The sequence below is a fragment of the Scyliorhinus torazame genome, chromosome 2 (assembly GCF_047496885.1).
Source record: "Scyliorhinus torazame isolate Kashiwa2021f chromosome 2, sScyTor2.1, whole genome shotgun sequence".
Classification (NCBI taxonomy): Eukaryota; Metazoa; Chordata; class Chondrichthyes; order Carcharhiniformes; family Scyliorhinidae; genus Scyliorhinus; species Scyliorhinus torazame.
The window spans coordinates 216,336,939-216,362,040 of NC_092708.1; the positions used below are offsets into that span (position 1 = coordinate 216,336,939).

The window sequence follows — 25,102 nt, forward strand, 5'->3', positions numbered from 1 at the left end:
CCCCAACAACCCAAAGATGTGCAGGCTAGGTGAATTGGCCATGTTAAATTGCCCCTTAATTGGAAAAAATGAATTGGGTGCTCTAAATTTATTTTTTAAAAAGCTAGAACATTAAGCTTGACATCTTTTTTATGTCAAATGTGGTTTCCCTTTCTTTGAACCTTGTTGACTCTACCAAATCATATTATGGTTTTTCAAGTCCTGTTACCACTTCCTTGACAAATTCCAGCACTTTCCAGCAGGCTAACTGTAGTTCCCCTTTTTCCTTTCTTCATCCTAAAGTAAAGAGATTATGTTTATTGATTCCAGCACACTGGGCACTGTTCAAGAGGCTAGGGAATTTTGGAAGATAATAATAATCCACTATCTCCACAATCACCTCTTTTAGAACTTGTGTTGCAGGCCATCAGGTCCAGGGGTTTGATTAGTTTTTAGTCCCATTAACTTCCAGGATGTTGATGTTCATTCAATTCTATCATAACCTCCCTCATCCTTATTCTCTAGGCCTTAATCAATAAAACAAAATATCTCAAATGCCTTGACCATCTTACTTGCCTGTTCTACTTTCAGAGATATGTGAGCATGCACTCCCAACGTTGCGTTGTCCCCTTACACTTATTGAGTATTCCCTTGCTTGTCTTCCCCAAATTCATTACCTCACATTTCTCCATACTGAATTCCATTTACCATTTTTCTGTCCACTTGACCACTCCAGCCAACAGCTTTCTTCCTAACTATCAGTCACACGGTCAGATCCTGTTGCTGTTTGTTTACCTTGATTGATATTATGCTCTTCTTAGATAAATGATAAAATAAATACTACTACTTTTCACCATCCACTGTCTGATGCCACTGAATTTTCGCTCCATTTGTTTGGTATCAGCTGCTACTTTCTGTGGTATTGCGTTTAAATGTCTGGTGTCTGGGATTCCTACATTTTTTAAAATCTAGAATTCCCATTAAGATTCAAAATCTGTTTTCATGTGCCCTGTTTTTAAAAAATATATATTTTTATTCTCCTTTTTCACATTTTCGCCTACATTTACACCCATCAACAATAAACAATAATCAGCAAGATATGTCAATCCCCATAATAGCAACGATCCCATCCGCCCACCAACCCCCAAACATCAGCCCGCATGTTTACATAAACAAATGACAAAAAGGAATCAGGGATCACCCGTAGTCACCCTTAATCTACACAGCCCCCCTCCCCCCACCCACCCCCCCAACTAATGTTTGATGTTATTCAGTTCTTGAAAGTGCATAATAAATAATGCCCATGACTTGTAGAACCCCTCCGAGCTTCCCCTCAGTTCGAACCTAACCTTCTCAAGGGTCAAGTATTCCAGCAGGTCCCCCCGCCACACCAGGGCACTGGTTGGAGAGGCTGCTCTCCATTCCAGCAGGATCTGCCTTCGGGCGATCAACGAGGCGAAGGCTACGATATCTGCCTCCGCTCCCGTTTCCAACCCTGGCTGGACCGACACCCTGAATATGGCCTCCTGGGGACCCGGGCCCAGTTTAACACGCACCACCTTGGAAATTACCCTAAACACCTCCTTCCAGTACTCCCCTAGCTTTGGACAGGACCAAAACATATGAACGTGATTCGCGCCCCCCCCCGCAACGCTCACACACATAGAACATAGAACAATACAGCGCAGTACAGGCCCTTCGGCCCACGATGTTGCACCGAAACAAAAGCCATCTAACCTACACTATACCATTATCATCCATATGTTTATCCAATAAACTTTTAAATGCCCTCAATGTTGGCGAGTTCACTACTGTAGCAGGTAGGGCATTCCACGGCCTCACTACTCTTTGCGTAAAGAACCTACCTCTGACCTCTGTCCTATATCTATTACCCCTCAGTTTAAAGCTATGTCCCCTCGTGCCAGCCATTTCCATCCGCGGGAGAAGGCTCTCACTGCCCATCCTATCCAACCCCCTGATCATTTTGTATGCCTCTATTAAGTCTCCTCTTAACGTTATTCTCTCCAACGAAAACAACCTCAAGTCCATCAGCCTTTCCTCATAAGATTTTCCCTCCATACCAGGCAACATCCTGGTAAATCTCCTCTGCACCCGCTCCAAAGCCTCCACGTCCTTCCTATAATGCGGTGACCAGAACTGTACGCAATACTCCAAATGCGGCCGTACCAGAGTTCTGTACAGCTGCAACATGACCTCCTGACTCCGGAACTCAATCCCTCTACCAATAAAGGCCAACACTCCATAGGCCTTCACCACCCTATCAACCTGGGTGGCAACTTTCAGGGATCTATGTACATGGACACCTAGATCCCTCTGCTCATCCACACTTTCAAGTACTTTACCATTAGCCAAATATTCCACATTCCTGTTATTCCTTCCAAAGTGAATCACCTCACACTTCTCTACATTAAACTCCATTTGCCACCTCTCAGCCCAGCTCTGCAGCTTATCTATATCCCTCTGTAACCTGCTACATCCTTCCACACTATCAACAACACCACCGACTTTAGTATCGTCTGCAAATTTACTCACCCACCCTTCTGCGCCTTCCTCTAGGTCATTGATAAAAATGACAAATAGCAACGGCCCCAGAACAGATCCTTGTGGTACTCCACTTGTGACTGAACTCCATTCTGAACATTTCCCATCAACCACCACCCTCTGTCTTCTTTCAGCTAGCCAATTTCTGATCCACATCTCTAAATCACCCTCAATCCCCAGCCTCCGTATTTTCTGCAATAGCCTACCGTGGGGAACCTTATCAAACGCTTTGCTGAAATCCATATACACCACATCAACTGCTCTACCCTCGTTTACCTGTTCAGTCACCTTCTCAAAGAACTCGATAAGGTTTGTGAGGCATGACCTACCCTTCACAAAGCCATGCTGACTATCCCTGATCATATTATTCCTATCTAGATGATTATAAATCTTGTCTCTTATAATCCCCTCCAAGACTTTACCCACTACAGACGTGAGGCTCACCGGTCTATAGTTGCCGGGGTTGTCTCTGCTCCCCTTTTTGAACAAAGGGACCACATTTGCTATCCTCCAGTCCTCTGGCACTATTCCTGTAGCCAATGATGACATAAAAATCAAAGCCAATGGTCCAGCAATCTCTTCCCTGGCCTCCCAGAGAATCCTAGGATAAATCCCATCAGGTCCCGGGGACTTATCTATTTTCAGCCTGTCCAGAATTGCCAACACCTCTTCCTTACGTACCTCAGTGCCATCTAATCTATTTACCTGGAGCTCAGCATTCTCCTCCACAACATAGTATTCACTCAGGAAAAAGACAGACGAAAAATATTCATTTAGTATCTCGCCTATCTCTTCAGACTCTACACACAACTTCCCATCCCTGTCCTTGACTGGTCCTACTCTTTCCCTAGTCATTCGCTTATTCCTGACATACCTATAGAAAGCTTTTGGGTTTTCCTTGATCCTTCCTGCCAAATACTTCTCATGTCCCCTCCTTGCTCGTCTTAGCTCTCTCTTTAGATCCTTCCTCGCTACCTTGTAACTATCCATCGCCCCAACTGAAACTTCACACCTCATCTTCACATAGGCCTCCTTCTTCCTCTTAACAAGAGATTCCACTTCTTTGGTAAACCACGGTTTCCTCGCTCGGCACCTTCCTCCCTGCCTGACCGGTACATACTTATCAAGAACACGCAGTAGCTGATCCTTGAACAAGCTCCACTTATCCAGTGTGTCCAACACTTGCAGCCTACTTCTCCACCTTATCCCCCCCCAAGTCACGTCTAATGGCATCATAATTTCCCTCCCCCCAGCTATAACTCTTGCCCTGCGGTGTATACTTATCCCTTTCCATCCTTAACGTAAACGTCACCGAATTGTGGTCACTGTCCCCAAAGTGCTCACCTACGTCCAAATCCAACACCTGGCCTGGTTCATTACCCAAAACCAAATCCAATGTGGCCTCGCCTCTTGTTGGCCTGTCAACAAACTGTGTCAGGAAACCCTCCTGCACACACTGTACAAAAAACGACCCATCTAATGTACTCAAACTATATATTTTCCAGTCAATATTTGGAAAGTTAAAGTCTCCCATAATAACTACCCTGTTCCTTTCGCTCTTATCCAGGATCATCCTCGCCATCCTTTCCTCTACATCCCTAGAACTATTTGGAGGCCTATAGAAGACTCCCAACAGTGTGACCTCTCCTTTCTTGTTTCTAACCTCAGCCCATACTACCTCGGAAGATGAGTCCCCATCTAGCATCCTCTCCGCCACCGTAATACTGCTCTTGACTAGCAGCGCCACACCTCCCCCTCTTTTGCCTCCTTCTCTGAGCTTACTAAAACACCTAAACCCCGGAACCTGCAACATCCATTCCTGTCCCTGCTCTATCCATGTCTCCGAAATGGCCACAACATCGAAGTCCCAGGTACCAACCCATGCTGCCAGTTCCCCTACCTTATTTCGTATACTCCTGGCATTGAAGTAGACACACTTCAAACCACCTACCTGAACACTGGCCCCCTCCTGCGACGTCAAATCTGTGCTCCTGACCTCTATACTCTCATTCTCCCGTACCCTAAAACTACAATCCAGGTTCCCATGCCCCAGCTGCATTAGTTTAAACCCCCCCAAAGAGCACTAACAAATCTCCCCCCCAGGATATTTGTGCCCCTCAGGTTCAGATGTAGACCATCCTGTCTGTAGAGGTCCCACCTTCCCCAGAAAGAGCCCCAGTTATCCAGAAATCTGAATCCCTCCCGCCTGCACCATCCCTGTAGCCACGTGTTTAATTGCTCTCTCTCCCTATTCCTCATCTCACTATCACGTGGCACGGGCAACAACTCAGAGATAACAACTCTGTTTGTTCTAGTTCTGAGCTTCCATCCTAGCTCCCTGAAAGCCTGCCTGACATCCTTATCCCCTTTCCTACCTATGCCGTTAGTGCCAATGTGGACCACGACTTGGGGCTGCTCCCCCTCCCCCTTAAGGACCCGGAAAACACGATCCGAGACATCACGTACCCTTGCACCTGGGAGGCAACATACCAAACGTGAGTCTCTCACGCTCCCACAAAATCTCCTATCTGTGCCCCTGACTATCGAGTCCCCAATTACTAATGCTCTGCTCCTCTCTCCCCCCCCCCCCCCCCCCCTTCCCTTCTGAGCAACAGGGACAGACTCCGTGCCAGAGGCCCGTACCCCATGTCTTACCCCTGGTAAGTCCGTCCCCCCCCCCCCCCCCCCACAAGTATCCAAAGCGGTATACTTGTTTCTCAGGGGAACGACCGCAGGGGATCCCTGCACTGACTGCTTTTTCCCAGTCCCTCTTACAGTTACCCACCTATCTCCAATCTTTGGTGTAACTAATTCCCTGAAGCTGCTATCTATGACCCCCTCTGCCTCCCGAATGATCCGAAGTTCTTCCAACTCCAGCTCCAGTTCCCTAACTCGGTCTTGGAGGAGCTGGAGATGGCAGCACTTCCTGCAGGTAAAATCAGCAGGGACACTAACGACATCCCTCACCTCAAACATCCTGCAGGAGGAACATTGCACTCCCTTCCCTGCCATCCCTCTAACTTTCTACCAAGATCTGGCTAACAACTAAATTAAATTTTAAGAACAAAAAAAATATTAATAACAATAATAAAATATGGTACTTACCTCACACCAATGGGTTTTATTATTAGGTTAGAGGAGGAGGGCGGGTGGGAGACATTACACGTGTAGTGTCTCGGGTTTCCTCTCCACCAGAATTTATTGGTGAGGGTCTTCCCAGAAGTCCGCGGGTCGACTTCCTGTTCCCACCTTAAACACTAAAATTAAAAAAAATAAAAATAAAAAAAATTTAAAGGAGAGACTTGCCTCCCAGAAATCACTTCCGCGCTGCCCCCGCTGAAATGGACTAGCCTGCTCCGCTCCTGCTGAAATCGACTGGGCCTGCAAGGTAAGTAAGTTGTTAATCAGTACTTACCTCACCCAGGCAGCGACCTTTTAAACGGTCCCCTCTGCCTCGCAGCTCCCGCGCTTTTTCAAATTCCCGCGCTGTTTCTAAGGTCCCGGCTCTCTCTCCCGAACTAAACAGCTGACCTGCAAGGTAAGTAAGTTGTTAATCAGTCAGGTAAGTAAGTTGTTAATCACATCCTCTACTCCTTAAAAAAATCGGCTCATCCTCGTCCTCGTGAGGTGCGCTCTACATACCACCTTCAGCTGTATCAGCCCCAACCTTGCACATGAGGTGGAGACATTCACTCGCCACCAGAACCCCTCCTCCATACCCTCTCCCAACTCTTCCTCCCACTTTGCCTTGATCCCTTCCAGCGGTGCCTTCTCCTCTTCCAAAATAGCCCGTAAACCGCCGCCACTACCCCCTTCTCCAGTCCCCCTGTCGTCAGCACCTCCTCCAGCAATGTGGAGGCCGGCTCCACCGGGAAGCTGTGTATCTCCTTTCTGGCAAAATCCCGAACCTGCATTTATCTAAACATTTCCCCCTGCTCCAGCCCATAATTCGCTTCCAGCTCCTTCAATCCTGCAAACCGACCCCCAAGAAATAAATCTTTTAGTGGCTTAATCGCCTTCTCCTCCCATCCTGAAAATTTCCGTCCCACTTCCCTGGCTCAAATCTGTGGTTCCCCCGAATCGGCATTTCCCTTGACCCTGCCCCCAAACCCGAAGTGTTGGCGAAACTGCCTCCAAATTCTCAATGAAGCTATTATTACTGGACTCCCTGAGTATTTACCCGGGGCCATCGGGAGTGGCACTGTTGCTAGCGCCTTTAATCCCGACCCCCTGTACAAATTCTCCTCCATTCTGACCCACTGGGAATCAACCCCTCTTGACCCAGCTCCGCACCTTCTCCACATTCGCCGCTCAGCAATAATACATCCCGTTCGGAAGACCCAAACCCCCTGCCTGCCTTCCCCTCTATAGCAGCACCTTTCTAACTGTGTTTGATTACTTTCTAAATGCCCGTATCTACATACATTGCTTCCACTCAAAGATTTGTGTATTTGCAAATCTGGCCCCCTCTGCTTACCACAATTTAAATCTTAACATATGAGGTGTGCTTTCTTGGCCTATACTTTCCAATCTCCAAGTTATTTTGCATCTGCCCATCCTATTGTGCTTCCCTACTTTTCTTGTTTCCGTTTAGCATGGTCTTCAATTTGGAGTGTGGACAAATTTCCATGAATGCACTGGCGGAGCTGTTACCCAATTGCCCAACACATTCACAGTACTTGCAGCCTGTGTGGACACGATCAGGGACTGCAGGGAAATGACCAAACTGACCACAGCACAGAGGCACAGGGCTATCCATTCACACGTGCCCAAATTCCTATCCCACACATTCTGACATGCCCACCCTCCTCACCCAGCTAAACTCGTTCATCCCCTCCTCTTCCCATCCTCCCATCTACCTGATTTCTCCAGTTTGCCCTGGTGGGAATTCTAAAGTGGAGAGAAAAGGCTTTCGGGGCCCAAATCCCAGGCTGACACCTCTCCGTCCCTTCCCTGGGTTCTACTGTCTACCTCTTTTCAAATGAACACCCCCCCAATGATCTCTACCTCCCCATCACACCCCTGGCCCTGCTGTTACCCCAGTCCAACGACATTGACTCCTGTAGCTAATATGGCACTAGGCATACAATCCAGTGCAGGAAGGTGTTCTTCAGGCTGCAAGTAGGAGCAGCAGCTACTGGAGGCATGACCTCTACATTGCCAAATCTCAGAACTCAGTCTGGGCTTGTCAAGTTAAAGTTGGGCTGGTGGATATGATGGCACTATGTGTACCAAGGCCCTGCCTGATTCTTCAGAAAGACCCAGATTGGTTTTCCATTCATAGCTGCCCCACTTTCCATAAAGCCACATTTGATCTGTAAAAACAGGGAGCTGCCCTTCATCTGTAAAAGAGCCACATGCGACTCGAGCTGTGGTTTGACCACGCTTGAGCGATGGGCTCACTTAAAAACCAAACACAAAGTTAACCTCTGGATTGCTACCTGAGCTACAAGTGAATTGGACTAGGGTAAATAAGATCAAAGAATTGAATGCTTGGATCCACGTTTGGCTTTGAAGAAATGGGTTTCAATTCATGGGGAACTGGCACCAGTACTGGGGGAAAAAGGGAATTATATTGTTGGGATGTCTTTCTCTTGAACCCTGCTGGGACCAGAGTTCTGATGAATTGTGGAACGAGGGCTATAGAGAGTTCTTTAAACTAAATAGTTGGAGGAAAGCTTCATGTGAGTGGAGATTTAACAGTTAACAAGAAAAGAGAAGCAATAGTCCAGGTTAGCATTCTGGGTAATGGTTATCTGATGTGTGCCAAGAAGGAATAAAATGTACAACCATAAGAGTTCACAAGCAAATAGGATCAGGCTGGCAAGTTTCCTGGACCTGATGGCCTCCACCCTCGGGTCTTAAAAGAAGTTGTCGCAGGAATAATGACTGCCTTGGTTGTAAGATGTCAAAATTCCCTAGATTCTGGAATGGTCCCTGTGGATTGGAAAATTGCAAATGTTACACCTCTGAAGGATGGATACAGAAAGCAGGAAGCTGTAGTCCAGTACCCTAACATTTGTCATTGGAAAAATGCAGGAGTCCATTATTAAGGAAGTAGTAGCAGGACATTTCGAAAATAGTAATGCAATCAGGTAGAGTCAACATAGTTTTCAAAAATGAAAATTGTGTTTGTCAAATTTATTCTGGTTCTTTTGAGGATATAGCAAGCAGGGTGGACAAAGAGGAATCAATAGTAGATGCAGTGTAATTAGATTTCCAAATACCATTTGATGAGGTGTGGTATTGGGGAAATATATAAACAAGGACAGAGGATTGGTGAATGAGAAGGAAACCGAGATGGGATAAGTTCCAATTTTCAAATTGGAAAACAGGAGTGCCACAGGAATCCGTGCTGGAGCCGTAACTATATATAATATAGATTAATGCCTTCGATGAAAGGACTGAGTGTATTGTAACCAAATTTGCCAATGATACAAAGGAAGATAGGAAAGCAATTTTTAAATCTGCAATCTGCAAAAAAAAAAAAAAAAGATTGGTTAAACTACGTGGGAAATAATTTGGCAGATGGTGTAATGTGGCAAAATATGAGGGAATCCAATCTGACAGCAATAATGGAAAAACACATTTCAATGGAAAGAGACTGCAGAATCTTGCAGCACAGAGGGATCTCGGTGTAACAGAAAGGTTAGCATGGTGGTACAGCAAGTAATTAGGAGGGTGAGTTGGACATTGATGTGTATTGCATGGGGTATGGTATATAAAATTAGGGCAGTCTTAGTATGACTGTACAGGATGTTGGCCAGGCTGCACCGAGAGTACTGTGTACAGTTTTAGTCTCCTTATTTGAGGAAAATACTAGTATTGGAGATGAGAGAATGTTCGCTAGGTTGATTCCTGAGATGAAGGGACTGCCTTATTAGGAAAGATGAAGCAGGCTGGGCCTGCATTGACTGGAATTTGAGGAATGAGAGGTGATCCGATTGAAACATATAAGATTCTGTGGGAGCATGACAGGTAGATGCTTAGAGAATGCTTCACCTTGTGAGCGAATCTAGAACTAGGGGAGCACAGTTTCAAAATAAAGGGTCTTCCATTGAAGATGGATGTGAGGGGGAATTTCTTCTGAGGGTTACTAATCTTTCGAATTCTCTACCCCCATAGAGCAGTGGAAGCTGGGTCATTGAATATATTTGGGGTTAAACTATTTTGTTTAATCTATAAGGGAGTTGAGAGTTATGGGGCGCAGGCAGGAAAATCAAGTTACGGCCACCATCGGATCAGCCATGATCTTCTTGAATGCTGGAGCAGGCTCAAGGGGCCAAAAATGGCCCTAAAATTCTAAATTGTCAACAGAAAGGAATTGCATTTATGTAAAAAAAAACACGTGGAAAATAATTTCCATCCCTGGCTTACTGGGAAAGTTTACACTAAAATAAGAGCCTTGTAATCAGCGCCCGCAATGGAGGTTGGATATAGGGCTATTGGCGGACAAAGCGGTGTGAGAGGCTGAGGAAATGCATGCTGAATTACCTGCAGGTCAATGATACGGGGGATGTCTCAGCAGCGGTGGTCTGGGAAGCGCTGAAGGCAGTGGTGAGAGGAGAGCTGATCTCGATCCGGGCTCACGGGGACAGGACGGACAGGGCAGAGACGGACCGACTGGTGAAAGAGATTCTACAAGTCGACAGGAGGTACGCGGAGACTCCAGAGATGGAGCTTTTAAGGGAACGGTGGACGCTACAGGCGGAGTTTGGCTTGTTAACCACAGGGAGGGCAGTGGAACAGCTCAAAGGCGAGGGGGGCGATATACGAGCATGATGAGAAGACCAGCAGGATGCTTGCATGGCAGCTCAGAAAGAGGGAGGCAGTTAGAGTAATAGGGAAGGTTATCGACGGGGATGCGAACTTAGTTAGGGACTTGGCAGGGGTGAGTAAGGCGTTTTGGGATTTTTACAGCAGGTTGTACAGGTCGGAACCCCCTGCGGGGCGTGAGGGGATGAGGCACTTCCTGGAGGGGCTGACTTTCCCGAAGGTGGACGGGGAGCTGGTAGAAGGGCTGGGAGCCCCAATCGGGTTGGAAGAGATAGTGGAGGGCTTGAAGGCCATGCAGTCGGGTAAGGCCCCGGGACCGGACGGGTACCCAGCAGAGTTCTATAAAAGGTTCTCCGGGATATTGGGATCGGTGCTGATGAAGGTGTTTATGAGGCAAGGAAAAGGGGGGTTTCTGTCCCAGACGATGTCACAGGCCATCATTTCGCTTATCCTGAAGCGGGACAAGAACCCGGAGCTGTGTGGATCTTACAGGCTGATTTCCCTGTTGAGCGTAGATGCCAAACTGCTGGCCAAAGGTTTGTCCTCCAGGATTGAGGATTGTGTGCCGAACATAATTGTGGAGAATCAGACGGGGTTCGTTAAGGGCAGGCAGCTGGTGGCCAATGTAAGAAGGCTGTTAAACGTGATCATGATGCCCCCGGAGAGTAGGGAGGTGGAGGTAGTGGTCGCGATGGATGCGGAGAAAGCTTTTGACCGCGTTGAGTGGGATTATTTATGGGAGGTTCTGGAGCGGTTCGGATTTGGGAAGGGTTTTATTGACTGGATCAGGTTGCTGTACTAGGCTTGTGTGGCAAGTACGGACGGACAGGACGACTTCGGACCATTTTAGACTACAACGGGGAACGAGACAGGGATGCCCCCTCTCCCTACTGCTGTTTGCGCTGGCTATAGAGCCGCTGGCAATTGCTCTGAAGGCCTCAAGTGGCTAGTCCGGGGGGGGGGGCGGGGGGCGCACAGAGTCTCGCTGCCTGTGGACGACCTGCTTTTGTATGTTTCGGATCCAATTGAGGGGATGGAAGAAATTATGGGAATTTTAGGGGAATTCGGACGGTTTTAGGGGTATAAGCTTAATATGGGGAAGAGCGAGATGTTTGTGGTCCAGGCGAGGGGTCAGGAGAGGCGACTGGGGGAACTGCTGTTATGGTAGGGGACAGTTTCAAGTACCTAGGTATCCAAGTGGCACGAGATTGGGACCGGCTACATGAATTGAACTTGGCCCTGTTGGTGGATCAGATGAAGCAGGATTTCCGGAGATGGGATGCGCTCCCGTTGTCTCTGGTGGGCAGAGTTCAAACGGTGAAAATGATGGTCCTCCCGAGATTCCTGTTTGTTTTTCAATGTCTCCCCATCTTCATCCTGCGGTCCTTTTTTAAGCGGGTCAATAAAGTTATAGCGGGCTTTGTATTGGGGGGCAAGTCCCCGCGAGTGAGGAGGGTAATGCTTGAGCGGAGTCGGTGGGAGGGCGGGCTGGCGCTGCCGAACTTTAGCAATTATTACAGGGCGGCTAATATAGCCATGGTTAGGAAGTGTGGTGGGGGGGGAACGTTAACGTAGAGTAGGGGGTTAAGTAATGGTGGTACCTGTGGGGGAGGGAGGTGGAATTTGCACTATGTTTATATGTTTTGTACATTGTTTATATTGCTGCTGTTACAATGCCAAAAAAAAAGCTCAATAAAATGTTTATTAAAAAAAAATAAGAGCCTTGTGTTGCAAAGACGAAGAAGTCTGAGGATGGGGAATGTTTTGAATTTAGCAAAAAGTTGAATGAAGGGGTAAAAGAATAAAACTATCTAAGCATATAAGAGCTTTTCCAAGTAAAGTAACTGAAGTAAACATTGGTCCCTTAGAGCAGTGTTTTTCAAACTTTTATTCTTGGGACTAAGTTTTGCTAACCGGCCCCAAGGTGACACACTCCATGTTCACTTTACCTTGAATGCGAAATGGGAACCTGCTTGGTCCTCATGATCTTGCTTCAGTTGGGTTCACAGGAGGAGAGGGCAGTGCTCATCAGTTGCAGACTTTAGCCAGTTCCTTTGTGCTGTCTTCATCTTTGTGAGAACAGAAAATCCAACCGCGCACATGTTGGTCGTTGTTAAGGGCAATAGCAACAAAATGCTTGTTTACTCAGCAGGATACGCCTGGGAAATGCTATTCCAAATGCTGACGGGCTTTTGGCGTCTTTGTAATGTGCTGTCACAGGTAAGGTAGAGCAGCATAGCCTTTTTATTTAGAGTCAGCTGTAAGTTAATAACTGATTTTGGGGTCTCAATCTTAAAAGGAATTTTTCACCCACCACTTCTTTTTCAAAATCTGAAACTTCTCTCATTTGCCAGTACTGCCCTGCATTTAACACACAGGAGCTTTGCGTCTTTATTTGCCTTGGTGCAATTTGACAAAACTATACCTCAAGAAATCATCTTTATACTGCTTTGTTCCCATGTTGAGTTTCTTCTTTGTAGGCTGTTAACCAGAGGCCCTGGAACACTGTTCAGAGCTAACACGAGCACTGCTCTGTCTTGCCGTGGATTCTCCTGAGCAACACTCCAGCAGATTCAGATGTGAGATCCTGGCCAGTAGGTACTCAGCCAATTTGTGTCTTTGGCTGTCTCTTACTTGTAAGAAAACTATTCATCTTTACAATCCTCTTGCCTTGCTTGCCAGAAGCTAGAAAATGAAAGAAGCTCTCCTCTGTGATTTGATGGCAAAAGCACATACGTACATGGCGCTTGACGGCAAGTGTACTTGCGGGGGATGCATGTCCTGCTCACTGCTACAGCTTATGGCTGGAATATTGCACACAGCCTCATTTGGTTCTCATTTAAAATCCTCAATAAAGATGCCAGTAGCCGCCTTTGGGTGCTTCTTCCGCATCGGGACCACCACAGGAATGCCGTGGCCGATCGCTCCACAGCCCTCCTGACACCTGCCTGTGACCCACCCAAGGAGCGTGACATGCACTTTGAAAACCCCCGCCTTAGAGGCAGAGACGGGGGCGAAATTATGAGTAAATGGTAGGGATGTTGACCAATTATTTTGTGCCTATCTTCACAGTAGCAGACTCAAATTACTTACTATAATAAAAGCGTTAAGAAGAGTGAGGAAATTAGATAATTGTTATCAGCAGAAAAAATATGTTGAAGAAGCTGAGGAACTAAAAGCTAACCGAATCCCCAAGACCGGACGACTACATTCTCTGCTTTGTAAAGAGATAGCTGAAGAGATATTGATTTTTCCAAAATTTCCGAGATTCTGGAACAGTCCCAGCAGATTGGAACTAGAGCCCAGTTAGCCTGACATAAGTCATCAGGCAAATTCTGGAATCTGATGATGAAGTCTTAATGCACTTCGGACATCATAGTATGATCAAACAAAGTTAACATCGTTTTGCAAAAAGGAAATAATGTTTGACAAATGTATTAGTTTTTGAGGATGTAACTAGTAGGGTAAATTCTGGGGGCCGGTTTAGCTCACTTGGCTAGATCACTGGTTCGTGATGCAGAGCAAAGCTAGCAGCGTGGGTTAAGTTCCCATACCGGCTGAAGGCCCACTGTCTTAACCTTGCCCTTCGCCTGGGGTGTGGTGATCCTCAGGTTAAATTACCACCCGTTGGCTCTCCCCATCAAAGGGACAAACAGCTGATGGCCACCTGAGACTATGGCAACTTTACTTGGTAGGGTAGATGAGGAGAAACTGTAGATGTATGCTGGATTTCCAGAGGGCATGTGATAACATGCCATATAAAATGTTTATGGAGTTGAGTAATATATTAGCATGGAAGGAGGAATGGTTAACAGATAGGAAGCGAAAGTAGGAATAAATGGGACCCTTTCAAGTTTGGCAGTATGGCACTAGTGGAGATGGTATTCTAGTGATAATTTCACTGAACTGGTAATCCAGAGACCTAGGCAAATGCCCTGGGAGCACTGGTTCAAATCCACCACAGCTGGTGGAATTGAAAGTCTCCGTAATGGTAACCACTAAACTATCATCGATTGTTGTAAAGACCCAACTGTCTCACTGATGTCCTTTATGGAAGGAAATCTGCTTTCCTTACTTGGTATGGCCTTAATCTGACTCCAGATCCACAGTTAACTCTTAACTATTACCAAAGACAATTAGGGATGAGCAACAAATTGTCAATGATGCCCACTGATGAACGAAAATTTATAATCTATATTAATGATTCAGATGAAGGGATAGAGAATAATGTATCTAAGCTGCTGATGATGCAAAGCTAGGCGGGAATGTAAGAAAGATGGTGCAAAGAAGCTGTAAAATAGTTATCAACAGGTTAAGTGAGTGGGACACAATGGTAGATGCATGAAGGTAATGTGGGAAGTGTTGAGGTTATTCACTTTGGTTGTAAGAATAGAAAAGCAGAACTTTTTTTTAATGTGCGAACATCCAAGTTGATGTTCAGATGTAGTTGGTGTGCTAGAAAGGGAAAATAGCACGTTGGCCTTTATTCCAAGGGGATTGGAGCTCAAGAAATAAGGAAGTCTTATTACAATTGTACAAAATGGCAGAGACACCAAACCTGGAGAACTGTGTGCTATTTTGGACTCTTATCTAAAGAAGGATATATTTGTCTTGGTGGAGCAGTGCAGGTTAATTCATTTGGTTCCTGGAATGAGAGAGTTGTCCTATGATGTGTTTGTTGCTGTTCACTGAGTCTGGGTTGCTGTGGCCTCATGCACTTTTCACATGTAATCTGGAGCAAAAGATAGTGATAATCAAGGCTCCAACGTTTTTTCTATCATATGGCTGACCAGGAATCTCTTTCCCACTCTTGCTGCCTGCCATTGACGGATGTTGAAAGGATTTACAGATCAACACACCTTCTCTTTGACCATCAGGTCCTGGTTTGGACTTTGGATCCAGAGCTTCCACCTCAGAGAAAGGCAAGCGCCACAGGACCTCACTATTCAGCCTAAATTCTCTTGAGGTTTAGAAGAATGAGGTGTGATCTGATTGAAACAGACAAGATTCTGGAAGGTCTTAACAAGGTGGACATTGAGCAGTTGTTTTCCCTAGCTTAGGAATCTAGAACACTGGTACAGGCTGTGAATCTTTGGAATTCTCTACCATAGAGAATTGGGTGCTCTATCATTGAATATATTCAAGGCTGAAATAGACTGCCTTTTGGTCTCTTCAGAGTCTAGGGATATGGGGAGCGGGCAGAAAAGTGAAATTGAGGCAGAAGATCAGCTAAGATAATTTTGAATGGATGAAGGGCCATATGATCCACTTGTTTTATTACGTTTACACCGCCTATACCTGATTTGAATCGTGTTCCGCCTCAGTAGCAGCTGCTTTCCTCTGAAATCCAATCATACTCAGCACCCAATGCTAGATATATTAAGTTCAGGTTATTGTAGCCAGATCAATCTAACATCTCTCAGCAGTTGTCTGAGTTTATCCGCTTGACAGTGGATTTCTATCTTCTGCAGAATGATAGGATCTCACAGGGCAGCTAATTCAAACTAAAATTTTCAGGTCGATCGATTGACACAAAACTTAGTCATCACCATCTCCTTTTAATTCAGATCCTTGTAAAGGGCTTTAATTATAATTTAATTCCAGGTTATTTCATGAAAGGTCAGTGTAAGGAAGAGTCCTTCCAGCAATCTCTGCCACAAATCCGTCTCAAAGCTGGGTTTTGGATCTTGCTTTCTTGGCTGGCAAATGCTGTTTAATTACTGCTTGAGTTCTGACCATGAAAGTGGACATGCCTTTTCTGGTATGAGCTTTAATATGGTATGGGATATTGCTGCCATTGAAGAAAGTCAAGAGCTTGGCTTTTTTTTGTTGTTTTAACCCATGTTTACTGAGCTTTTCTGACTTGCTACATTGTGGTTATTAGAATCCATAGAACCCCTACAGTGCAGAAGGAGGCCATTCGGCCCATCGAGTCTGCACTGACCCTTCGAATGAGCACTCGATCCATGTCCACCCCGCCCTATCCCCATATCCCCCGAACCTAACGTGCACACCCCTGGACACTAAGGAGCAATTGATCATGACCAATCCACCTAACCTGCGCATTTGGATTGTGGGAAGAAACCGGAGCACCTGGAGGAAACCCACGCAGACACGGGGAGAAAGTGCAAACTCCACACAGATCGACATCCGAGGTCGGAATTGAACTCGGTCCCTGGCGCTGCGAGACAGCAGTGCTAACCACTGTGCTGTTCCTGGATCTGCACTCCAAGATATTCTCAGTATAATTGGTCACCGCATAAATGGATCCTACTTATCTTTTGATCAGGAATTTACCTTTACCAACATCTAGTCATATGGCAGCAATGGAAACTGCTTATCCAAACTTGTTGCTGTCATTTTCCCTCCTTTTAAAAAAATAAATTTATACATTTTTTTCCAATTAAGGGGCAACTTAGCATGGCCAATCCATCTACCTTGCACATCTTTGGGTTGTGGGGGTGAAACCCACACAGACACGGGAGAATGTGCAAACTCCACACGGACAGTGACCCAGGGCCGGGATCTGAACTCGGGTCCTCAGTGCCGCAGTCCCAGTGCTAACCACTGCGTCACCATGCTGCCCTTCATTGCTGTCATCTTGCATATGTTTCTCCTATCCTACATTCTGACTAACTGTCTACATGGTGGAAACAATATATATCAACCAGCTGAATTATCTCATGTTTTTGGCAGTAATTTTCAAACATTTGTAGTTTTTTCATTGTACTCAATATTGCTACTAAGGACAACACTGGCAGTGCAGCAGACTATCCAGGCAAAATGCAGCTTTTGCATTGCATTTACTCAACATTGCACTTATGGCGAGATCTGTCTCTCATTAGATCTGATTCAGCTTTGACAAAGGGTCATCTGGACTTGAAACGTTAGCTCTTTTCTCTCCCTACAGATGCTGCCAGACTTGGTGAGATTTTCCAGCATTTTCTCTTTGGTTTCAGATTCCAGCATCCGCAGTAATTTACTTTTATCTCATTACATCTTGCTTTGTTAAGATCATGTTTTTTTTTTTGGAGTGGACATGAAACCAAGAGCTTCACCTCTGATTTTCACTCAGATTGCAGTTTGCAGACATTGACCAGCTGAACCACCTGCCCTTAATTGGGATGTCCTCAGAAGCTAAAGCCACATGAAGGGTTAGACTAGCATTATTCATAGATCATAAGAAATAGGAGCCGTTCAGCCCCTTGCGCCTGCTATGCCATTCAATAAGATCACAGATGTTCGCCTGCTCTCGGGTCGTGGAATCCAAATATTAGCAACCTTCTGAGAGCCGAAAATCCTCCTCATTTCAACCTTGATTGGAAAACTCCTTATTTTGAAACTCAGCCCCTAGTTCTAGATTAGCTCGGAAGGGAAACATTCTCTCGGCATCTCCCTTGTCAAGCTACCTCAAGTCACATCACATTTTTCTGAAGTCTAATAGGCCTAACCTTTCCCCATAAGATACCCCTTTCATTCCAGGAATCAGCCGTGTGAACCTTCTTTGAACTGCTTCCAATGCAAGTACATCCCTCCTTAAGGAGACCAAAACTGTACACAGTATTCCAAGTACAATCTTTTAAAAAACATTTGAAATCCAATTCATTTATTTTCCCCAATTAAGGGATAATTTAGCATGGCCGATCCAACTATCCTGCACATCTTTAGGTGGGGGTGAGACCCACGCAGACAAGGGGAGAATGTGCAACCTCCACACGGACAGTGACCCGGGGCCAGGATCGAACCTGGATCCTTGGCGCCACGAGGCAGCAGTGATTCTAGGTACAATCTTATCAATGTCCTGTACAGTTGTAGTAAGACTTCCCTACTTTTATACTCCATCCCCCTTGTAATAATGGCAACATTCCATTTTCCTTCCTAATTACTTGCTTTACTTGCAAATGAATCACAAAAAGTTAGCATGCAGGAGGACACTCACCCAGATCCCTCTGTACCACAGCAAATGTAACATTGTGTCTCCAATTAAATAATCTGTTTTGCTCGTCTTCCTGCCAAATTGGACAATCTCTCATTTTTGCACGTTGTACTCTGAGTGACTACTGCTACTAATAATAATCTTTATTAGTGTCACAAGTAGGCTTACATTAACAATGCAATGAAGTTAACGCCTCATACTGTATTTTTATTCCGTGTGTATATATAGATATCCTCATGCCTATTTCTAAAATATGAAAAACTGGATGCAGATCCCTAAAATAACTGAATTCATGTCTGCCTGTGACTTGCGAACAAAAGGAATTTGCTTGGCAGGATCAGGAAAACTCGCACATTATCTCTGGGAAGCCACCCCCTGTGGCCTGCACAGGCCAAATTCAGAGAGTTATGCAAAGGCCACCTGCATTTCCTAATCAATGTAGTAACAGGAGCCTGCTTTTCTGCTAGGACAAAAGGCCTTGCAGCCTTCCCTTCAATTCTTAATAGTTAAGACATTTAACAATCTCAGGGATGTAGATGAGGGGTACATATACTTTGTCGAAGACAGTGTGGCGATATGAGAGTCATGTGACATAGGCCTCTGGCTTGTGGAACCGGTAACATTGCCTTGCTGAAATGCAAAGCTCACTCTCCTGTTTAATATCTGACTAGCAGGCTACACTGAAAGAGCTCTGGCCCAGTTGGATACGTGGCCCCATCTACCCTGCTTCTGGAAATCTTTACCATCACCTGCAAGACTGATTCTTCTTTGCATCTCTATCCCATTGTGTGAAGTCAACACCACTGGAAAAGTAAATTATTTGGTATTGGTCTTCAGGCCACCAATGTCCGAAAGGAGTACCTCATTGGACTTTGATTCTGGACTCTGGAACCCATGTGAAAAAAATATATATATTTTTTTCTGTGGCCTCTGTACTATAAATCTTTCTTTTCTCCATCGCTCCCTTTACTATCTGGATGGGGGATGGGGGATGGGGGGGGGGGGGGGGGGCGGAATTGTGAACCCTGTATCGCGTTAAGTGTGTCCAAATAAACTAACCCTTTGAGTTCATATCAAATTTGCTGTGGGCTATTATTAGAAAATTGGATGCACTAAAGCTGCTTTCCAACTATTTTGATGGGAAATAAACAAGATCAATTTAACTGAGGGGGTAATTAAAGAGACAGTCCCAAATGGTAACTGCCATAAACAAAAGACAAAGCACGAAGGAAACATAAGACATAAGGGGCAGGCAGTCAGGTCGGACGACCCCCTCGATCATCTGCTGCCTGGACCTGTTGGCAAGAATTATCAGGCTCAGGAACAGGTTCACGAGGAGGTGCTCCTCCTCCCTTCCCGCCCCTCTACGCACCAGGTACCGTAAATCAGGAGTGTGGGACTGAAATGCAAACAAAACCGGAACAATATGTTTGTTAAATGATTAAACGGAGTGCAGCCTAAGACAACCTACATAAATATGGTCCACAGACTCCACAAGACCGCAAAAAGGCCACACATCTTGGGAGTCAGAGAGCCGGTGCATCATTTGGTTCTATGGGACTGCTGCGTGTAATCAGCCCTATAATTAATTCCTATTTTAGGTGACTTTCCAAAATAAAGTTATGTCTAGTTGCTTGTTCACCCCTTAAGTTAATTAAGCAAAACTCTCAATTTGTCTCCATAATTCAACCCTGGTTGGTGGTTGTCTATAGATGGCATTTCCATGATTTCAGCACAAGAGTCAGCCAAGTACTCGATCATCTCTAACTTTTAATGCAGCAGAGCTCAGATAGTGTGTTTCAAAGCATTTTTTACCATTTAAATTATGGACACAAACTCTGATTGACTTTTTCTTTTGCAGATTGCAAAATTACGTCAACAGCTTCAACGCAGCAAACAGAGCAGTCGACACCACAGAGATAAAGAGAGACAATCTCCTTTCCATGGTAATCATACAGCCGTTATCCAATCACAGGTAAAATCACACAGATGCCAGGTGCATCATGTTATCTGTATCTCCATCAACCAAAAGTGTACTTCAGGTACAGGTAGTAACAAAAGTGAAGAGCCTTAAAGGTTGGAAAACCTATTGAGTATTTGTAAGAATTAAGTATGCAGTACTTTATTTCAGGATGAGATAGTTTTTAAAAATTCTCCCCTTTGCCCTGTTGGCTTTCAGTATAAAATGCCATCCACAGCAAACTGAAATAGGTTTCCTTCCATATCCCAAGCCTACTTTAGTGAAGGTCCGGAAAGTATCCATTTGATGTCATCTCCTGGAATGGTGGATGAATTGTTCGTGCCTACATTCTTATGAGGGAGTTGACTGAGATCCAGGCCTCTGAGATTAATACTATTTGAAGCCAAGGGCGGCTGGTGGCAAGTGGTTAGCACTGCTGCCTCACGGTGCCGAGGGCCCTGGGTTCGATCCTGGCCCCAGGTCACTGTCCGTGTGGAGTTTGCACATTCTCCCTTGTCTGCGTGGGTCTCACCTCCCAAAAAGATGTTGCAGGGTAGGTGTATTGGCCACCCCTAAATTGTCCCTTAATTGGAAAAAAAATAATTGGATACTCTAAACGTTTTTAAATTAAAAGAAACAATTTGAAGCCAACATCATTAACAATGTAACATCAATTGTGACAAGTAGAGTTCTGCTGCAGTGAGCCAGATCAATATGGCTGGTTGATCTTTGATATAGTTTTGTGCGGCTTCCAGTGGCGGCATGTAGGAGGAAGTCGCACCTTGGGTGGCTCAGCTCCAGGCTTGATTTTTTTTAAGAATTTAATGCCTGGTCCCAGGGGCAATTTTTCACCAAATAAATGCAGGAAGTCATAAGGAAAGAGGGTTATGTCGAAAAACCAAAAGAAAGTCGCCATGAAGAAGGGGGTGAGTGAAGGTTCACCGTCGAGCGAAAGGGTCAGCTCGGCAACTGGAAAGATGCCGGAGGTTGAGTCGCTGGGTGGAGCCACGTTGCTTACAGCAGAAAAGATGACAGAGGTGATGGCTTTGGGACTCGAGAAACAGTTTGCAAAGCACATGGAGGTGATGAGGAAGGAGGCGATGGCGGCACTGAAGGTGCTACGGTGGAGGAATGATTGCCCCATTGAAGGCGGTGGTGTCGAGAACTTTGGCTGAGCTGTGGGAGCGGTGGTCAAGGCCAACAAAGATTTGCGCGCAAAGTTGGAGGACCTGGAAAACAGATCTAGGGGCAAATTGTGAGGACCGTGGACCTGCCCGAAGGGGTGGAGGGCCGAGGCTGACCGAGTACTTCGCCAAGGGGCAGCATGGCAGCACAGTGGTTAGCACAGTTGCTTCACAGCTCCAGGGTCCCAAGTTTGATTCCCGGCTTGGGTCACTGTCTGTGCGGAGTCTGCACGTTCTCCCCGTGTCGGAGTGGGTTTCCTCCGGGTGCTCCGGTTTCCTCCCACAGTCCAAAGATGGATTGGCTAAGCTAAATTGCCCTTAGTGTCCAAAAAAGGTTAAGTGGGGTTACGGGGATGGGTTGGAGGTGTGGGCTTAGGTAGGGTGCTCTTTCCAAAGGCCGGTACAGACTCGGTGGGCCAAATGGCATCCTTCTGCACTGTAAATTCAATTTATCTAAGATGTTGGCGGAGCTGTTGGGGGAGGGGGAATATCACTCCTGGCACGAATTGAATTGGGCTCATCGGTCATTGAATGAGCCACCAAGAGACGGTGATTATTTGTTTCCACAGGCACCACGTGAAGGAGAAATTCCTGAGCTGGGCGATGCAGAAGCGGGAGGTGCAGTGGGGTGGAGCTGATATACGTATTTACCAGGACTTCATCGTGGAGTTGGCAAGGAGGCGGGCGGGCTTCAGCCGAGTGAAGGACAGCACTGTACGACAGTGGGGTGCGGTTGGGCGTAGTGTACCCAGCTAATTTGAGGGTGACCTACAACTTCAAAAACTTTTTATTTTGAGATGGTGGAAGCGGTGGAGGCGTTTGTGAAGGCAGGAGGACAGGAACAGAAGTGAGAAATGAGGCTGAGGACTGGTCGAGGACCGAGAGTAGGGGGTGTGGATGATTGTATGTATTTCTTTTCATTTTATTTCATGCTGTTAAATGGGGTGAAGTTGCCTATTTGGATGAGCACAGTAAGAAGTCTTACCAACACCAGGTTAAGTCCAACCTGTTTGTTTCGAATCACTAGCTTTTGGAGCACTGCTCCTTCCTCAGGTGAATGAAGAGGTGGGTTCCGGAAACATGTATATCAACAAAGTCAAAGATGCAAGACGATACTTCGAATGCGAGTCTTTGCAGGTAATTAAGTTTCACAGGTCCAGATGGAGCAGGTTAAAGAGGTGTGAATCATTTTTTCTCTTCGGTTCACAAGGTTTATTTGAGGAGAGACATTTTTGTAGTAGGGAAGGCACTGCTGGCTGGGATTAGGGGATCAGAGTATTCGGCGATTTGGGGGGGGGGGGGGGGGGGGGGGAGAGAAAGGAGGAGTGAGTATCGCAGCGTTGGTATGGAAGGGATCTGAAGGCAGTGGTGAGAGAGGAGATGATATTGTTTAAGTTGGATAAAAAAGAGAGGGAAGAAGAGCATCAAGGCTGATAAATGAGATGTTAGGGTGGACAGGGATTGCAGATCCAGCACTTTTGGACGGAAGCTCCAGGCTAGCTTTTATCGGTTGTCCAGGGGGAAGGCGGTGTGTCAACTGAGGGGGGCAAGGGGTGGCGATTTATGAGTATGGGGAGAAGGCATGTTGGCAAGCCAACTTCGGAGGGACGCAGCGGTGAGGGAAATTGTCTGGTGTGGGATTGGACAGGGAAATTGATGGTGGCCCCGGACCAGATTAATAAGGTGTTCAAGAAGTTTTATGAAAATTTGTATCGGTCGGGTCCACCGGGGGAACATCAGAGGATGCGGGAGGTCCTGGATTGGAGTACCTGAGATTGGAGGAGGAAGACAGGGCCACACTGGCGAGGTCGGTAGGGGAACAGGAGGTAAAGGAGGCAATTGAGAGGGTGCAATCAGGGAAGGTGGCAGGGCCAGACGGGTTCCCAGTAGAGTATTACAAGACATTTAAGGATAAATTGGCGCCGCTGATGGTGGGGATGCTTGAGGAGGCGATTGGGAAGGGGGGTGCTGCCACAAACATTGGGGCAGGCCTCAATCTCCTTGTTGCTAAAGAAAGATAAGGACCCAACGGAGTGTGGGTCGTACAGGCCTATATCGCGACTGAATGTTGATGCAAAGATATTGCCGAAGGTACTGGCGGCTAGGTTGGAGGGGTGCATTACCGAAGGTGATACGGGAGGACCAGACGGGGTTCATGAAATGGAGGCAGCTCATCTCAAATATTAGGAGGTTATTAACTGTAATCATGACACGGCTGAGGGAAAGGAGACATAGGTGGTGATTGAGCTGGACACGGAAAAGGCATTTGATCGTGTAGAATGGGGTATTGATGGTGGTCCTTGAGAGGTTTGGGTTCGGGCTGAGATTCACAGAGTGGGTACAGCTATTATATAAGGAACCGAGGGCGAGTGTTCGCACAAACAATGAGTTTGGATTACTTTGCTCTGCACCGGAGAACCAGGCAGGGGTGTCCTCTGTTATTTACATTAGCAATAGAGCCTCTGGCCATTGCTTTAGGAGCTCGGGATTGTGGAAGGGAATAGTACGGGTGGGGGGTGGAACATAGGGTGTCTCTGTATGTAGACGATTTATTGTTATATATATCAGAGCTGAGTGCGTTGATGGAGAATATAATGGAACTTCTCTGAACCTTTGGGTCCTTTTCAGGGGTATAAATGAAACCTGGAAAAGAGTGAAATACTTTGTGGTGTCCCGGCCGGGGTGGGGTGGAGGATGGGTTGGCTGCATTCCACAGGGCGGCAACCCACTTCAGGTATTTGGGAGTGCAGGTGGTGAGAGACTAGGGGAGGGGGGCTCAGTAGGTACAATTTTACGATCTTGGTGGGGAGGGTGAAAGTGAATTTGGCAAGGTGGGATAGCCTCCCTCTGTCACTGGCAGGTTGGGTGCAGGCAATTGAAATGAATGTGCTGCCCCCATCTGCGGCAATCACATATTCCCCCCAGCCATGCTAGACACCACCTTCAAAAGATGGAGGCAGGACGGGGACTTTTACGTCGGGCACAGACTGGCGACACTGGACAAACTGACGAGGAAGTGGAAACTAGCAAAAGGACAGGAAATGAGACACATCCAAAATAAAACACTTCCTCCGCAAAGAGACAGCAGGGGTACCCCGGGGCCCCAGAAACCACACTACTCGAGGACCTGATTCGCACAAGCACCAAGAAGGGGGTCTATAGGGGAAATATACGGACAGTTGCTGGACAGAGTTTGAACACCACTGGAAGAGACCAGACAAAAATGGGAGGACGAGCTGGGAGTGAGGTAGGGTAGGGACTCTGGAGCAAAGCATTAAGCAGGGCTAACTCCACCTTCACCTGCGCAAGGCTCAGCCTAATGCAGCTCAAAGTGGTGCACAGAGTGCACCTGACCAGAACCCGGAATGAGCAGGTTCTTCCTGGAGGTGGAGGACAAATGTGAGCGGTGCCAGAGGGGCACGGCCAACCACACCCACACGTTCTGGGCTTGTCCCAAACTTGCTGGGTTCTGCACAGCCTTCGCCGAGGCAATGTCTAAGTTTGTGGGGGTGAGGGTGAAGCCACACCCAATAGTGGCAATCTTTGGGGTACACATGGGGAAGGGGGCTAACGCCCTAGCTTTCGCTTCCCTAATTGCACGCCAGAGAATCCTGCCCGGCTGGCGATCAGCAGCACCACCCACAGCTGCAGACTGGCTCACTGACTATTCAGAATTTCTCCACCTGGAAAAGAATCAAGTATGCC

The 25,102-nt window shown here is 46.5% G+C and overlaps 1 protein-coding gene across 4 annotated transcripts in view; it reads left to right on the plus strand.

The window, feature by feature from the left end:
- fam117ba (family with sequence similarity 117 member Ba) overlaps positions 1 to 25,102 on the plus strand; it is a 395,823-nt gene that overhangs the window by 175,307 nt on the left and 195,414 nt on the right. For 3 of the 4 annotated variants that reach the window (XM_072483743.1, XM_072483736.1, XM_072483751.1), the window contains one exon: positions 20,115 to 20,228. The exons of the other annotated variant lie outside the window; for it this stretch is intronic. In XM_072483743.1, the coding sequence (XP_072339844.1) occupies positions 20,115 to 20,228 (114 nt within the window). The remainder of the gene's footprint in view (positions 1 to 20,114; positions 20,229 to 25,102) is intronic. 4 annotated transcript variants of the gene reach the window in all.